At 38.8% G+C, this 18,521-nt stretch overlaps 1 protein-coding gene and 1 long non-coding RNA gene across 2 annotated transcripts in view; one reads left to right on the top strand and one right to left on the bottom strand.

Annotated features, from left to right (window-relative positions):
• SLC27A2 (solute carrier family 27 member 2) overlaps positions 1–18,521 on the bottom strand; it is a 40,659-nt gene that overhangs the window by 13,566 nt on the left and 8,572 nt on the right. Inside the window, exons 2-4 of the mRNA XM_077881058.1 lie at positions 17,050–17,259; positions 12,329–12,487; positions 9,989–10,113 (exon numbers count right to left, since the gene is read on the bottom strand). Coding sequence (XP_077737184.1) covers positions 9,989–10,113; positions 12,329–12,487; positions 17,050–17,259 — 494 coding nt within the window. The remainder of the gene's footprint in view (positions 1–9,988; positions 10,114–12,328; positions 12,488–17,049; positions 17,260–18,521) is intronic.
• Positions 5,295–18,408, top strand: LOC144303197 (uncharacterized). The gene is made up of 3 exons (XR_013370249.1): positions 5,295–5,740; positions 6,302–6,421; positions 18,291–18,408. It is a non-coding gene; the product is annotated as an uncharacterized LOC144303197 (long non-coding RNA).

Raw genomic sequence — 18,521 nt, 5'->3', positions numbered from 1 at the left:
GAGTGGGAACCTATTCTCTTAATCAGCTCCCTAGGTCCATAGATCACTGAATCGATACATCTTTCTCTATTTCTCATGGTATTACATTCCAATACACCCACCATAAATGAAAAAGGTCATCAGTCAAAAATGCTTTCAATTCACCTAACCTACTGAACATTATAGCTTAACCTAGCATACCTTAAATGTATTCAGAACACATACATAAGTCTATGGCTGGGCAAAATCATCTGGCACAAGGCCTATTTTATGATACAGTATTGAATACCTCATGTAATTGATTGAATACTGTACTGAAAGCGAGAAGCAGAATGGTTTCAGGGTATTGGCTGTTTACCCTCGTGATCGTGTGGCTGACTGGGAGCTGTGGCTCACTGCAGCTACCCAGCATCATGAGAGAGGATTGTACTCTATATTGCTGGACAAAAAGATCAAAATTCAAAACTCAGCATATGGCTTCTACTGAGTGTGTGTCACTTTCACACCATTGTAAAGTAAAAAAAATCATAGGTCTAACCAGCATAAGTTGGAGACTATCTGTATTCTATTAATGATTACGAGGTACCCGTAAGTGGGGAGGCCATATGTCTGGTTTGCCAGGGCCAGTCCTGGTTAATTCATGTTGTCCTGAAGTGTTTATTAATTATAGTCCTTTCACTCTCAAATGTCCCCATTTGGACATTGAATTGCAGGGTCACCCATCTATATGGCACTGTGTTTAGTAAGTGTCAGCTTTTCAGAGACCCTGTTCCCGGCCCCACACTGCTGACCCTCACTGCAACCTCCAGGAACAAAACATCATAAATATTTAAAGAATACTGACTTTGGCTTAAAAATAACCTCCTGACCTGGGGCTTACCTGCTCTTAGGCCCATGTGAGAAGCTCCAAAGTAGCACTCCAGTGTGTACACCTAAGACCTTACGAAGCCCATATGCTGTCTGTAATCAGCTTCTTAGATTATTTTCTTTTCTAATGGGTGGTGGACATCTATCTCCCCCATTAGATTGTAAATTCCTTGAGACCAAATATATCTCTGTATCATCTGCAGTGCCTGCACCTGTGCTTGCCTACAGTGCAATGGCTGCAGTAAAAGGAGTGACCTCTACTGGGAAGTCCTCAAGTTCTCTGTTGGGCAGTTAACAGCCAGGACAGCAGCCCAAGGGCAGAGGCTAGGGCATGGGAGGCTGCAGGTGCCTGGGGCGGCTGAGAAGCAGGCCAGCTTCACAGGTGCAGCTGGCACCTGTGGGTGGGAGCTAGCCGGACTGTGTCATAATACCATTAGCTCGGTTTTCATCATTTCATTGTAAACTGAGGGATCCTATTACACCAGCAGAAGGGATTAAAGCTGTAAACTGCAAGTGCTTGTGCACACACACTGGGAGACCCCAGAACCTTCTGAGATGTCTGGTTCTCACCCAAGTTTTGCTCACCATTGGCTGAGAGTATTTGGTGTGACTTGAAGTTTCCTTCCCATATGAGAAACCATATTTCCTCATTACAAAGTTCACTCCTCAAAAGAACTATCCTTTAGGTCAATGATCACGCACTTATTTTTCTTTAACCAAGGCCGAACCTTTGATTCCACATAAAGAGGGGAGAAGCCACATGTAAAAAAGCTGGAGGACTTGAATCTGTACTAGGATTTAATAACTACAGGGTGAGAGGGCAGGGTGTCCAGTGAGGAATGGGAAGCAGGTAAACAGACTAAGAAGAAAACTTTTATTGAGGGTCTTACTGCTCCATGCCAGGCATTTGACCTTTGTCGTCTTACTCGAGTTTCTATAAAATCCTGCCAAAAGGTGATAGGTCATGTAAGTATTTGCCTCAGGGACAACTGGGTGGCTCAATTGGTTAAGCGTCTGACTCTTGACCTCAGCTCAGGTCTGGATCTCAGGGTTGTAACTTTAAGCCCTGCGTTGGGCTCCATGCTGGGTATGGAGCCTACTTAAAATTTTTTTTTGCTTCAATTGAGGAAACAGAGTCTCAAATAATGTGCTGGAGATCATACAAGTAGCAATGTAGTTGCTCTAAGAATCAAATCCAAATTTATGTGATTGCAGAGAGAGCTCTTTTCTTTAGTTAAAAAAAAAAAAAAAGAGTGGTACATTCACAGTTTAACATTCAAAGCATCGAAAGGCTTTTAAATGGCAGGTGCTGTCAGCCCACTTGCCTGCTCCATCCTCTGCCTTTCCTCTACCACCTGGAGCCAGACACTGTCCACTCTTGTAGCACCTTCCTCTTCTCTCCAGCTTCTAAATTATATGCTTATACTACTATCTTTTGATTCATCAATTTTAGACATTTTTTTTTTCCTTTTAAAGATTTTATTTATTTATGAGAGATGCAGAGAGACAGGCAGAGACAGGCAGAGGGAGAAGCAGGCTCCCTGTGGGGAGGCCTGATGTGGACCTTGATCCCAGGATCCCAGGATCATGACCTGAGCCAAAGGCAGACCCTCAACCACTGAGTCACCCAGGTGCCCCTATTTGTTGATTTTCTATTGTGCTAGAGGAAGTTGAAGCTCTCTATCATTTGCTTCAGTTTTTCGAATATCACAGTTTTTGGTTAACTCAATATTCAGTGCTCACATTATTTTGCTCATCATACACTACTGATGAGCCAAGGAATATACTCTGACCATATATATATATATTTTTTACTCTGACCATATTCTTGAGTCAATTAATTTTTCCTGGAATTCACTGCCACTTGCTCATTTGCTTCATTTTCTTAGTTTCTATTCACGGGTGTTTCTTCCATCCAACAGTCTCGAAAAACTATGTTCTTCACGGTGAAATCCACCAGATGGTCTCATTTCTTTGTTCTCTTATGCTTCCTTTCAGCCCTCTGCTCCAGTCTGGACTGGTTGCTTTCCAGGCCTAGGGCTTCCTTAGCCTCTCTTTCCTGGATCCTGGATCCTCAGCTCTCTCTTCTCACTCTCCTCTTTGCATGGAACACTTTTTCTAGTGGCTTCCTAAAGGAGGGTGTATATTATTTTGAGAATTTGAATGTCTGAAAATATTCATACTGTACACTTGATTGATAATTTGATCAGATATAGAATTCTAGATAGGCAATATATTTTTTTTTCTGAGAATTTTGAAAGCACTGATCTTTTGTCTTCCAGCTTGTAGTGTTGCTATTTGCCAAGTTAAATGTTATTCTTATAGATTATTTCTTCTCTCAATGTCTCTCTCTCTCTTTTTTGGGTAGTCTTATGTTTCATTCTGGTGTAGTTTTAAAATTCTAGATTCTACTCATTTTATTGGATACTCACTTGGCTCTTTTAATCTGTCCTTCAGTTCTGGGAAGTTTTCTTTCCTTTTTATTTTTTTTTAATTTTAAAAAGCTATTTCTCTTCAGCGTTTTTTTTTAAACAGATAGGTTGGTTATTATTGTTTTCATTTCACTTAAAAAATGTTATTATTATTTTTTCTTTTTCTTTTTTAAAGTAGGCTTCACACCCAGCATGGAGCCCAAAATAGGGCTTGAACTCATGACCCTGAGATCAAGACCTTAGCTGAAGGATCATGAGTCAGATGCTTAACTGATTGAGCCACCCAAATGCCCCTAAAAATATTATTTTTAAAGTTTTGTCTATTTTTTCTATTAAAGTGTAGTTGACATATAATGTTATATTAGTTTCAGGTATACAACAAAGTGATTTGACAATCTATACATTACTTAGTGCTCATTATGATTAGTGTCAGCACACAATGTTAGTACTTATATCATTGACTATATTCCTTCTGTGGAACTTTTTACTCCTATGAATTTTTTATACTTGGAAGTTTGAATCTTTTAATCCCCTTCACCTATTTCACTCATCCCCTCACCCCCTTCTTTCTGGCAACCACACCACTTTGGTCTCTGTATTTATGATTCTGTTTTTTGCTTGTTTGTTCATTTTGCATTTTAGATTTCACATGAGTGAGATCATATGGTATTTGTCTTTCTCTGACTGTTTCACTTAGCATAATACCCTCTGGCTCCATCTTTGTCATTGCAAATGACAAGATCTCATTCTTTTTCTATGGTGGAGTAATATTCATATATATATACATACATATATATTCATATATATATACATCATATATATACACACACACACATATATATATATAATATTCTTCATCCATTCATGAAGTTTTCTTGTGTTGCTTCTTTGATAATATCCTCCTCTCCATTTTTTCTATTTTCCTGATTTTCTATTAATTGGTTGTTGGACTTCTTGGATCGATCTTTTAATTTTTTTATCTTGTCTCCCCTCACATCCATCATTTTATCTTTCCTCCAATTTTCTCTAAGATTTCTCAAGTTTATCTTCCAAACTTAATTATTTTTTTATTTAAAAATTTATTATTTTTTATTTTTAAAAAAGATTTTATTTATTTATTCATGAGAGACACAGAGAAAGAGGCAGAGACATAGGCAGAGGGAGAAGCAGGCTCCAGGCAGAGAGCCCAATGTGGGACTCCATCCTGGGACTCCAGGATCACGCCCTGAGCCCAAGGCAGATGTTTAACCACTGAGCCACCTAGGCGTCCCTCTTCCAAACTTTATATGAATTAAACAAGTTACATCATGTTTTCATTTTTAGGAGATTTTATTAGTTTTTATTTAACAGCATACTATTCTTCTCTAACAGCTCTGAGGATATTGATTATAAGTTTTTGAAAGTTTTCTCCTGCTCTTTGAATTGATGCTGTCTCTTCTATTCTTTTGATGATATTTCACACTGGAGGCTTTCCTCAGGTGTCTGCTGATCCTTGAGGTCTGTTCATATTCAGAAGTAAGGCAACTAAAGATGTTTGTATAGCTTTGTGAGCAGAGGGAGTGGTATTGTCAAGTGGGCTGCACTGTCCTATGACAGGGCAGTTCTACTGAGAATTAGACTTCCATATTCTCTTGCCTACAAGCATAAGTTGGCTGCTGGAGTTCTAGAAGCTGTGCAAGGGAAGGGCACTGGTAGCCTCTCTGGTTAATAAGTAGGTATTTACTCAATCTCTATTTTCAGTGCTTCACCTCTATCTTCCTCCTCCACTGGTGGGGTCCTTGAATTCAAAGCTCTTCTAGGTCTTCTCCAGAGAATCAAGCTCTATTCGTATTTGCTGCCTCTGATTTCTCAGTTTTCAGGAAGTCAGTCTGCTTCCTTCTTGTTGGTACTAGCCTCTTAGGTTTCACCCCTCTCAGTCCACGGCGTCAATGACCTTTGTCTTTCAGCTGTGTGTATTATGTAGTTTCCTGTGGCAATGTCTCTTAATTTCTAAGAGATGCAGCTTGTATGTCTTTTTCTTGTTCTTGTCTTTGGGAGATTTTTCAGGAGGTGAAAAGCAGAAGGCATTCACCACCTTAGAAAAAATTCCTGAGTTTCTGATCTTAACAACTAATATGCTACACGTCTGCCTGGCTCCCCTAGGAGAAAAGAAAGCACCCAATAACAGGAATGGAAAGAAGAGGATTTCTCTGCTTTACAGAGTCCTTTCTCCCTTCAGTGCATCTTCCCACTGAAGCCAAAGGGACTGTCTAAAACCACCATCTCCCCATCACTCTTCTAAGGAAGGCCTTTTAGTGGTGCTTTGTCATGTTCACATGAGTCTCAGCATAGCAAAGCCCTTGTCACCTGAGCCAACCACCCAGTCTTGCCTCCAGCTATATGCTTGAAGCTTGCCCTATGCCAGGTCCTTCATTCTACTCTGCATACACTGTTCCAGAAGACCTTCTTTCACTGCATGGCTGGTAAGCTTTTCTGCACCCTTTGAAGCTCACCTTTTGTAGTGAACCCTCTCTGATTCTTCTCTTTCCCTCTTTTTGTTTTTCTGCTTTCTTTCTCTTTTTTTCCTTGCCCCTGGCTTACCCCTGAGAGGTCAAACAGGTCACTCTCCACTCTGCTGCTAAATACCCCTCCATTGTATTTTCCATCAGAATGGAGGTGATGCAGAGGCAGAAATTTTAGGCTGGGAGAGGACCACGGAGCTTATCTGATTTTGGGGAGAAGGCAGATGATACTAGGAGGTAACAATACGGAAGTAAGCTATTCAGCAGTCCCAGGATTCTAGTCTATCTTATTTCCCCTTCCAAATATCATGACTTCTTTGTGTGGCTCCTGGAACTCTTTTCTGGTTCCCTTTTCCTTCTCCTTCTCCTCCTCCCACCCTGGTCACATGCCTAGAAAGCACCACAAAGCTTCATTTAGACTCATTCTATGGCTTAGTCCCTAATTGGGCTAGAGAAACACTGAGCTTTAGCCGTATCTTGTTCCAATAAATTTTTTTTTTCCTAAATGGCATTGCTTTTTAGGCAACTACACAAACAAAATGGGAGATGACAACTATACACTGTGGGAAATGAACCAGACTGGCCTTTCATTGTAAACAGGTACTCTGGATGCTAAGGCCCAAATATAACAATGGAAGACAGGTAAGACGGATAAAGAACTTTCTGCAATAGCACTGTAAAACCACTAGTTGACAACTCTGCTACCCTCCCAGTGCAGAGGGAGAGAGAGAATCTTAAGTAGGCTCTATGCCCAGCATAGAGCACTACATGGGGCTCCATCTTACAACCCTGAGATCATGACCTGAGCTGAAATAGGATGCCAGATGCTTAACTGATGAGCCACCCAGGCACCCCTAGGTCTTTTTTCCATTTTTGAGATAATTTTTGTTTAAGCATTTTATTTTACTTAATATTTATTTTTTTATTTTTTAAAGATTTTGTTTATTTATTCATAGAGACACACACAGAGAGAGGCAGAGACACAGGCAGAGGGAGAAGCAGGCTCCCTACAGGAAGCCTGACATGGGACTCGATCCCGGGTCTCCAGGATCACACCCCAAACCGCTGCATCACCGGGGCTGCCCAAGCATTTTAGATAAACATCCAACTTTAATCTTTTGCATGTGGATATTTAGTTTTCCCAGGATCATTTTTTGAAAAGACTGTTCTTTCCCCACTGAATGGTCCTGGCACCCTTGTCAAAAAAAATTTGACTGTATATATGAGGGTTTATTTCTGGGCTCTCTATTCTATTCCACTAGTCTGTATTCTGTCTTTATGTTAGTATCATATTGTCTTGATTACTATAGTTTTGCAGTAAGTTTTGAAATTAGAAAGTATAAATCTCCCAGTTTTGTTTTTCTTTTTCAAGATTGCTTTGGCTATTTGGGTCCCTTGAGACTCTATATGAATTTTAGGAGAGGTTTTTTTTTTTTTTTTTTTTTGGTGTGTGTGTTTCCACGAAAAGTGACATTGGGATTTTGATAGGGATTGCATTGAATTTATAGGTCTCTTTGGGTAGCAGCAACATTTTAACAATATTAAATCTTCCAATCTGTAAACATGAGGTATATTTTCATTTATTTATATATTCTTTAATTTCTTTCACCCAATGTTTTCTAGTTTTCATTATACATGTCTTTCACCTCCCTGGTTAAGTTAATGCCTAAGTACCTAAGTATTTTATTCTTTTTGATGTTACTGTTTCTTTAGTTATCTTCTCAGATTGATCATTATTTGTGTATAGAAATACAACAGATTATTGTGTGTTGACTCTGTATCCTGCTATCTTGCTGAATTCATTTATTAGTACTAATTTGTTTTAGATTTTATTTATTTGACATTTGACACAGAAAGAGAGAGAGAGAGAGAGAGAAAGAGAGAGAGAGCACAAGAGCGAGAGCACAATAATGCACAAGCAGGAGAAGCAGTAGGCAGAGAGACAAGGAGAAGAAGACTGCCACTGAGCAGGGAGCCTGCCTTGAGTCTCCACCTCAGGACTCTGGAATCATGACTTGAGCTTGCAAAGACAGATGCTCAACCAACTGAGCCACCCAGGCACCCCAGTACTAACAGTTTTTTGTCTTAAGGATTTGCTATATATAAGCTTAAATCATTTAAAAAAAGTCTTTAACTAAAGGTTTCTTTTTGAGATAACTTTGATTATTCCTTACAATTCTTATAAGTATTTTTAAGACAAACCAGAACTCAGGGTGGGGGAGAAGCAAGAGCAAACAGAAACTCCATATTCTCTAGATCTGAGATCATCCATGAATTATACAACAAATCATAATATTTTTTTTTTCATAATATATTTTGAAGATATAAAACCCCAATCTAATTTTGTTTTTCAGCATCTGAGACAACATTATGAGGAAAGAGAAAGGTGGAAGTCTTTATATGTGTGAGCATGTAAGCCTGAAAGAACTACATAAACAAGTTTATTTTTCTCAAGTCAACACACCCTCCCCCAGGAGACTTCTAACTGACAAAGGGGGCCTTTAAGGCAGAGAATAAAAGTTAAACAGAAGGGCCCCATATGTATTTCTGGGTTTTAATAGAGAGGCATGAAGTCTTGAGGGCCAGATGGGATACTAATGTGAAAAAAATTCAATACTGGCTTTGACAGAAATTGCTGTGGGATAGGTCCTAATCCAGCTCACAGCTAATTATGACTCTTATGAAACTATTGAATCTGCTGCCCAAATCAGAATAATATGTGCTAAGCCTAAACATTTCAGGGAAACATATTACTTCTCTTAAGTTGATCATATATCTTTCAGAATTTAGAGGTACATTCAACAAAGCTTGTTGATGCCTAGAATATGCCAGATACAGATCTCAATGCTGGAGATCTGACAGCAAACAAAGCCCCTGGTGCATGGAACTTTCATTTAATTGAGGGAGGTAGACAATAGTCATATAAACCTGTACTATGCCAGGAGAGACAGTACTGTCTGTGAAAAGCAGTCACACACGAGATGGATGGTAAGGGGTGAAGTGACACATTTGTTAATTAGTAGGAGGGGCCTCTATGATGAGCTGACATGTGGGCAGAGAATGACTGAAGTGAGGAGGGGAAGAACTGGGGCAAGAGCATTCTCTACTCTTCCTATGTCACAGCAGATGTTATATAAAGTGAACATAACAGGTACTTATAGATGGTAATTTATCAGTTTAGTCATCATCTGAGTTTGTTTTATGAGGACTGAAAGGACTAAAGGAAGCAGGATCTGGTGAGTTTACTGCATTATCTAGTCTAATGATTCTCAACTGGGGTTGATTTTTGCTTGCTAGGGAGTATCTGGCAATGTCTGAAGACATTTTGATTATCATAACCTGGGGGGAGGGAGAGGGTATTACTGGCATGTCCTGCATAGAGGTCAAAGATGACACTAAATATCCTACCCTGCACCGAATAACTTTATACAGCACAGAATGGTTATGCCCAAAATGTCAGCAGTGCTGTGCTGAGAAACCTTGATTTGGTCCCCAGGCAGGCTGCCGGGCCCCTGATATGAGTTGAGGAATTGGCAGGAGAAGTTCTTTCAAAAAACCCCATCAAGATATCTGGATATCTGCAAAATGGTGGATCCAAGGCCTCTGGAGTAACCTTGAGGCAACTGCTCCAACTTTTTTGACAGACTTAGATGATATCAAAACCACACAGGGATTTATTCAAGCAACATTAAGTAGAAGTTTCCTGTCTGCCTGTGGTATAAGACAAAGTAAGGATACAAGTCCCTGCCATCAAAGACTTTATGTCCTAGGGAGGATGGAAGGTATTAAGACAAATACCTGCAATGTGACAAAGCCACAGTGGGTAGAAATCAAATGATGTAAGGGAAGGGAGTAATGACTTTTGTTATAGTGACCCAAATAGGCTTAACATATGAAGCATCATTTGAAATGGGCTCTGACAGTGAGTAGACTTGAAACAGGTAGCGAAGGAAGTAAAGGATCTGCTAGGTAGAGGATGAGATGTGAAGACAGGTAAAGAGGTGAGGAATAACAATACTAATAGCCACTGCCACCTAATAAATCTCTACATGATGGGTGTGATGTCAAACACTTTATTATGACATGCAATTGTAGTCTAAACTGAAAACTGAGAGATATGCAAGTATCAGCTGAAGCCTTGCATGACCCAAAGTAACCTGAATTCCCATATTACCTATCTCAAAAAGAATGAAATATGGGGAGTGTTACCTGGGGTGAATTGCACAAATACCGAAGAAGTTCACCAATATACTGAATAACAGTGATGTTATATTTTCTGCAGTCATCCCAAAATTGGCTGGCTGAAAATTTGTCCCGTAAAACAAGAGTAGCACCTACAGAGAAGTGTATATAAAGTGTTAGTAAAGAAATGCTATTAAAAACCTCTCTGGTTATATTTGTCATTTTTGAAAGGTAGAAACTTAAATATGAATTATAGTCACAAACAAGTTTTGAGTATTGATTATATTCAATACAAAAATCAATGAGACATAGTTTTATCCTACAGAGGCTTTCAATCTAGTGGGGGAGAGACACACGCAGACGTCTAATAAAAGTCAGTGTATAATAAATACAGAGTTCAAATGAATCCCTAAGGGAATGTGAATGAGTGTGTGTGTGTGTGTGTGTGTATGTGTGTGTATTAATTCTGCTTGGTTAAGAGCTGAGAAAGGCATTTTCTGGAAGAGGTAGGATTTGAATTATGTCTTGAGCAATGAATATGAAGAAAGATGAGAGAATTCCAAGCAGAGGAAACAGTGTGAACATAAAGATAGGGCAGTCCTGAAGGTGTGGGAAGATAGCCAAGACTCAGTTGGCTTGTGACTAAAGTGAAGGAGAGTGAGTGAGTCATGGGAGAGGAACCTGGAGAAGCAGCTAGGGGTACCATCATGGAGAACTTGGAAGGGCCAGGTAGAAGAGTCAGACTTAGCTATGCAGGCAATGGAGAACCAGGGTCTTGAGCAAGTAGGAAAATTATTCTTTGATGGGTGAGGTAGACATAATGGCTCCCAAAGAAGTACCTGTTCTAATCCATAGAACCTGTGAATATCTACCTTACATGGCAAAAGGGACTGTATAGATGTGATTAAGTTCAGGATTTTGAGATGGGAAGATCAACCTGGATTACCTAGGCGGGACCAGTGAAATCATAAATGTCCTTGTAACAGGAAGGCAAGCAGGTCAAGGGCAGAAGGAGATGGAATGAAAGAAACCAAAGGTTGGAATGATATGTTTGAAGGTGGAAGAAGCAGCCACAAGCCAAAGGATGCAGGCAGCCTTTAGAAGCTAGAATAAGAAAATGGATTTTTTCCTAGAGCTTCCAGAAGGGATGCAGCCGTGCTAACACCTTGATTTTAAGACTTCTGACCTTCAAAACAGAAAAAAAAAAATCTGTGTTGTAAGCCACTGAGTTTGTGGCAATTTGTTACAGTAACAGTAGGAAATGAATATAATGGGTAAGAATAATACATATCAGACCCAATGTAATTATAGGCATGGAATGTAGTAAAGTGAAATGAAAAACTTGTGTTTTTTCACACTGTAAGTTTAGCTTTACTCCTAATGATACAAAAGTCTGATGTTCTAAAAGAGGAAAAAGTTTTTTAAACACTACTTTTTCTTCTTTAGAATGTATTTATGGTACTTAAACAAATGTCTGAGGAATGGGGTTTTCCCTTTGGGAGCCTCAGAATGCTCCTGTCCTTGAAGATTCCAGCTGGATGATCAGGCCCAGTCAGTTATTCCTGGCTGATGTGGTGGCTGGTACTGATGCTGGGGTAAGTATTTTATAGCTGATCAATAAGTTGGTGAAGGAAAGACACAGAGCCTTGGGCAATCACACATGCATATATATAGATATATATATATATGCATATGTGTTATTATATGTACATATATGATTCGTTAAAATGAAATGCCATGTGGAAGAAAAAAATCACGTATTTTTGTTTTTTAGTTTGGAGAGTTAGAGATGCCTTTCTGGGGGGTGGACATTGGGCTAAGCCTTAATGTATATAAGAGGCATAAAGCCGACTGAAAGGAGGAAAGATGGCAACTCTAATCTGAATGGTAAAATTCTGGAAGGAAGGAAAAGAGATGGAAAGCCGGTTATTCTGACCGGCACTGAGGAGCTGTGGGAGCAGGGAAGAGCAGAGTAGGATGGGGACAACTAAGGGAGAAGTTTAAGTCAGATGCTGATGGAGATCCACAGCAGATTTCTAAAGTTGGAAATAACAGAGGGGAATTGTTTATGAGACTTAAGAATCAAGTGTCTTAACCTGGATGAACACCTAAAATATTTTAAAGATGTTTCCTTCTTGATATCTTGAACAACTGTAGCATTATATTATCAGATAAGTAGGCATGAGAAAATATAGATTATTCTAGATACTTGCTGGTGATGTGTGAGTCAAAAAGCCTTGTTATTAACATAGAATTAAACGCTGTTCCTGGAAGACAGGAAAGTAGCCAAATTTTGTATTACTTTCCCTGTGGAGCGCATATGAATGTGTACTGGACTCCAGTGCCTTGTTGACAATAAAAACTCACCAGCCACGATACATCCATGGAGGCCTACCATAAGCGCAGCACTATGGTACAAGGGTAGAGTGGTATAGATGACATCATCTTCCTTGATCCCGCTTACATAGGCAAAGCCAGTTCCGTACCACAGGCGTTGGTGATTAATCATTGCGGCTTTTGGGAGTCCTTTGCAAAGATACAAGAGAAGGCACGAGTGAGCCAACATTGGCCATTCATACATACGGTCTGGGAGAGAGATCTGGCTTAGGAAGATCCATCATCCAATGGCTAGGGAATTGGATAGGGGAGGGCCATGATCTGTTACACCAAGAGTCAGCAAAATTTTTTTTTGTAAAAGAGCAGAGAGCCAATGTTTTAGGCTTTGCAGGGTCATATAGTCTCTGTTAGAAATACAGAAATACTCAGCTCTGCTATTGTAGCTGATAGCAGCCAGCCATATAAAGGAATGAATGTAGCTGTGTTCTGATAGAGCTTTATTTACAAAAACAGGCGAGGGGGCTGTCTTTGGCCCACAGACTGTAGCTTGCTGACCCTTGAATTAGATCGTTACTACAATAGCAATTTGAAGAGAAAGGCATGAATGAATGTCTGTCAAATTTTTGCTCTGTGCCTACTGCCTAGCACAGTATTTTCAAAATTTCATTTAGCACCCATAATTAATAGGATAAGTAAAACTATATTCTCTAATCCACAGATGAAAAGGCTGAGATTCAGAGAGATTAGATTTTTCCCTTCCCATTACTATCCTTCATAACCACTTTTATGAATTTCTTAGCTCCTCTTCTAGAGTTTCTTTACATAAATACAAGAAAATAGGAAGAGTTGCTTATTTGTTCTTGTCCTCCCCTTCCTTAAAAAAATGCTGATTTTTTTCTGCACTTCTCTCTCTCTACTTAACGATGTATGGCGGAGAGCTGTCCAAATTTATACAAAGAAATTTCCCTTATTTATTCATTTATTTATTCTCTCTCAGTTGCATCAAGTCCTTTGTATGCGTGTATTATAATTTATTTGCCTATTTTGCTATTGCAACCTGGTCCACATAGTAGTTTACACTATGAATGATGCTGTATTTGTAGGATAAATTTGCTGAAGTGAAATTGCAGGGTCAAAAGATACATGTCTTTGTAATTTTGGCCCTGCCACATTGCCAGTTATATGGGCTGTCCCCATCCACTCTCCCACCAGCAATATCTGAGTGGATCTGTTCCTCATAGCCTTGGAGAGGTATGCTCTCAAATGTTGGGGTTTTTGCCAATCTGAAAGGTGAAAAATGGTATCTCAGTGTAGTTTTAGTATATTTTAATTTCTTTTTTTAAAAAGATTTTATTTATTTATTTATTTATTTATTTATTTATTTATTTATTTGAGAGAGAGAGAGAGCATACAAGCAGGGGGAACAGCAGAGGGAGAGGGAGAAGCAGGCTCCCCTTGGAGCAGGGATCCTGATAAGGAGCTCGATCCCAGGACCCTAGAATCATGACCTGAGCTGAAGGCAGACACTTAATTGAGCCACCAAGGAGCCCCAGTATATTGCAATTTCTTAAGTATAATTTTCATAGCTTTCTTGTAAGAATCTATTAAAAAGGATATATTTATATTGTTTCCCATGGGAGTTCAGGAAGTCATGGGAGGGCATGAAGCCATTACTAAGGGGCACAGGCCTAGAAGTTAAGACCTGAGGGGGTAAATGGACTTTATAAAGAAGGCAGTTCTCTGTAGACTCAGATCCTTCCATACTTGATGGCACCTTAGCTAGGGATTTGCCTAAGAAACAGCAACTCATTGTAAGGCAGGGCAGTATGGTCAACAAACTACCATAACTGTAAACACAATTCAAAATTCATTTTCGTCGACAGTGAGCCAGTGGCATTATATTAGTACTAATGCCCCATTCTACAATAATATTAAGAAATAGAGGAAAGCACCAATAATCAATTGTATTTACCATAGAAAAGAATTGTCTGGATTCTAAAAGTTCTAAAATATATCTTTAAAAAAGAAATACATACACTTTGCTGCTTTGAGTTACTTTCAGAAATTTCCTAAGATTTTGTATTAATGAAGAAATAGGAATATTTGGTAACTATTATATGATTTTGTGTTAATGGTCTGAGGAACAGGGAAAACATTTTGCTTTCCAATTGCTTAAATGGTTCTTCTTTTTTTTAATTTAATTTATTTATCTTTTTAGATTTTATTTTTTTATTTATAAGAGATACATAGAGAGAGGCAGAGACATAGGCAAAGGGAGAAGCAGGTTCTCTGTGGGGAGTGTGATTCAGGACTCAATCCCACGACCCGGGGATCATGACCTGAGTGAAAGGCAGACGCTCAACCACTGAGCCACCCAGGTGTTCTTACCTTTTTAAAATTTTTTTAAAGATTTATTTATTTATTTCAGAGAGAGAGAGAGAGAGAGAGAGAGCAAGCACGAGTGGGAGCAGCAAAGGGAGAGGGAGAATCTCAAGCAGACTCCATGCTGAGCAAGCCCAACGCAAAACTCAATCTCATGACCCTGAGTCATGACCTGAGCTGAAACCAAGAGTCAGATGCTTAACTGATTGAGCCACCCAGGCACCCCAAGTTCTTTTAATTAACTTTTACAAGAGTAACTTGGCAAATAATCTTATTCAGAGAGAAGGAAAAAAATCAAATAAATATCAACCCAATTATCTTTCAATTAAATATAGATTCTGAATGTGGGATTAAATTAAGGAGTGTTCTTTTTTTTCTCCCTCAAGTGGGTTTTATTTTCTATTTTTTTCTCAATTTTTATTTATTTATGATAGTCAGAGAGAGAGAGAGAGAGAGAGAGAGAGAGGCAGAGACACAGGCAGAGGGAGAAGCAGGCTCCATGCACCAGGAGCCCGATGTGGGATTCGATCCCAGGTCTCCAGGATGGTGCCCTGGGCCAAAAGCAGGCGCCAAACCACTGCACCACCCAGGGATCCCTCAAGTGGGTTTTATATTTGACTGCCAAAACCTACAATGTAAAGTTCTATACTTGCGCAGCATTAAGACTAGAACTCCCTGTAACTAAGCTGTAACTTTTCTCAATCATTTCCCCATTTTACCATTCTATTAAGAAATGAAGATAAAAGTCCCATATATCCAGGTAGTGTCTGTATGTAGGAGAAGCATTCGGTTAACTATGTCATTCATTATTCTGTTGGCATGGCAATTTATAACTTTTGACTGATAGAGGATAGATAGACATTATGCCTTGGGCATTGGTTTTAATTTTCATTTATTTATTTATTTATGATAGTCACACGGAGAGAGAGAGAGGCAGAGACACAGGCAGAGGGAGAAGCAGGCACCATGCACCGGGAGCCTGACGTGGGATTCGATCCCGGGTCTCCAGGATCGCGCCCTGGGCCAAAGGCAGGCGCTAAACCGCTGCGTCACCCAGGGATCCCAAGGGCATTGGTTTTAATATGTCATTCTCAGTCTCCCTTCCTCATTCACTTAAAGAAAATACTTAATTAAAGTAAGTGTAAGAAAGGAAGTCAATATTGAGGTTCAGCTCAGGTCCAGAAACTGGGCCAATAGATGGGTGCTGAGGGTCTGTCCAGGGAAAGGAGGGAGGGCCTAGAGGCTGATGTAGTGATAAAAGACTCAAAGGAAACTTTAGCCTTATTTATTATCAAATTTTCAAATTAAAATTTGAATCAAAAGAGAAAAGATACACATATTTAATTTTCCATTATTAATAAGAATGATCAGCATGTTGGTGCTGGCTTCCTGCCCTTTTAAATATATCCCTAAGGACTCATATTATTACATTTTGATAATATTTTCTCTGGCCTTGGGTTAGGCAGATGCCTCATGTCCGTCAAATAGAAGAATTGGGAGGTATTGTGGCAGAGAGGCCAAATGTATGAGCTGTGCAGTCAGCCTACCAAGGAGGATCCTGACAAGTTACCTTGAGAAGTTCTTTACCTCTGTAAACATCAGTTTCTGGATCTGTAAAATGTGAATAAGAATGGCACCCGTCTTAGGGATGGTGGGAGAATTTTATGAACACAGACTATAAAGCTGATAGGAGAGTGGCTGGTACATTCTATCTTAAATATTGCCTGTTCCATATAGCTGTTCCAATAACACTCTTAGTTGGCAGTGTTCTTCCTTAGTGGCTCCTAAGACTACAGCTTAGAGTTGAAGGTATCCTGGATTTAGTAATACAGTATTTTATTTAGGCCCCGGGCTAAAGCCATCTTGTAAGATGCACCAAACAGCTCCAAGTCAGTGTTGCATGGGAAGATGGTGATAAAAATATTTATGTAAACATAGCTTCCATTATTGTCCTGTCATATTCTTTGGTGTCCCATTTATAATTGGTTATACATTTTTTTTAATTGGTTATACATTACATATAGACTTGGGGTATAAAGATAGTCAAAATCCAACAATCATTTAAAAACTCTGAAAACCTATTCAGTGCCAAATTTCATCTATTATCATAACTGTTTTTGTATTTCTTGGTTAACTGCTTTATCCATTTCACATACCAATTATGGGAAAGTATGTGTAGGTTGGAGAAACCCAAATGGGATCATGTGCTATGAAATAAGATCTGTTCTCACAGGCCAAGAGCTAAATCCTCTAAAGTATTAGTTATCTGATAAGTTTTGCCAAAGGGAAAGAACATTTAAAAACCTAACTCAACATTTAACTCCTTCAGAATAAGTCCATTTCTTTGAGGATCCTTTCTTTATTTTTACCTGTAGTTCCAGAAGTATAAATGTATAAGGCAGGAGCGGAAAAAGTGACTTCGGACCTCCACGACTCTGGAATAGCTTCTGTTGACACTTCATCCACTTTGTCTAGTAAAGAGTTGACCCCATCTGTGTTAGAAGTTCTGCTCACATAGTAGATGGACACGTTATCTTTTTTCAGGCTTGGCAGCACCTCCTCAATAGCTTCTTGTAGTTCTTAGCAAGATAAAAAAATCCAAACAAGTTAAATTAACTCAGTAAAGTTCTATTAGGGCACTAGGCTTCATATTAATTTTGTTTTCAGCATAATCATAATTTTTGCTGAAATGGGTAGATGTGACAAGTAGTGCTTATAGTTCCATAATTTTAAACATGGAATTTCCTAGATTTGAAAATATCACAAGATTCCAAGATTTGAGGGAAAGCTAAGTTTTAATGGTTTCCTAGTAGCAGATAGTTGGTTGCAATTTGTCTATACAGACAAATGGACATGTGTATAAAAACCAAGATGTGTAAGTGCATAACTTATATGCATGTCTGGTATACATCTCAAAATACTCCAGAAATGAATCTAGTTATTCCCAATAGATGTGCCCCAGTGATGAAAAAGAAAAAAATGAAAAATTTAAGGTAGGAGACGAGAAACGAAAGCAAGGCAGCCATGATAACTAACAATGATAGAAACCAACTTTATATACACACATTTTTTTAAATATTTCAGTAACAAAAAGTTCCCCTAGGAAAATTCAGCCCCTCTGAGAAATAAGCTCCAAATTTCATAAGCACATTTTCTGGTCTGAGAAAAAACAGGACTGATTAGCATGTTTTTCATACTCTAGGTCATCATATAGTAGTAGGTTTTTAAAATCATTTGAAGTGACCAACATTAAAAAAAAAATAGAATGAAACATAAATTTTCAGAGTACATCACACACAGCAAGAGCTAAGTTCTATGTCAGTTACATGAGTGTGTGGATACTGAATCACAAACAAGTATTTTTTTTTACTCTAGGCCAATGGCAAAAAATTTAAAAGGCATTGATTTAATATGCAAATCACATTTCATGTTTGCTGCTTGATTTCTGTGCCCTTTAATCATAAGATGAGATGGCCTTTAAACTTACTTGTCTTGAACTTGTGATAACTGAGATGAGTATACTTATTCTTAATAGGAAAGTGACCCAATACCCCAGGGAATTACCTTGGGGAGGCTATACCTAATTCATGTTATTTACTTTGTTTTTCAGATGTTTGTGTTTGATGTCTTCATCAAAACAAGAAATATCATCTGGATAGATTCATTTAAAATTTTTTTTAAAACACTTTAACCAGAGGACTCATGCACCTGGTAAAAATAAATAGTACAAAAGAGTTTATAGTGAAAATCAACAGTTCCATTCCCTTTCCCTCTTTACAACTCAACCTGTGGCTTACAGGCAATCACTTTCAATTTTTAAAAATTTGTTTCTTCTAAGAGT

Source organism: Canis aureus, chromosome 32 (genome assembly GCF_053574225.1).
Source record: "Canis aureus isolate CA01 chromosome 32, VMU_Caureus_v.1.0, whole genome shotgun sequence".
In the NCBI taxonomy this organism is placed as follows: Eukaryota; Metazoa; Chordata; class Mammalia; order Carnivora; family Canidae; genus Canis; species Canis aureus.
This window is presented reverse-complemented; position numbering and strand designations above follow the sequence as displayed.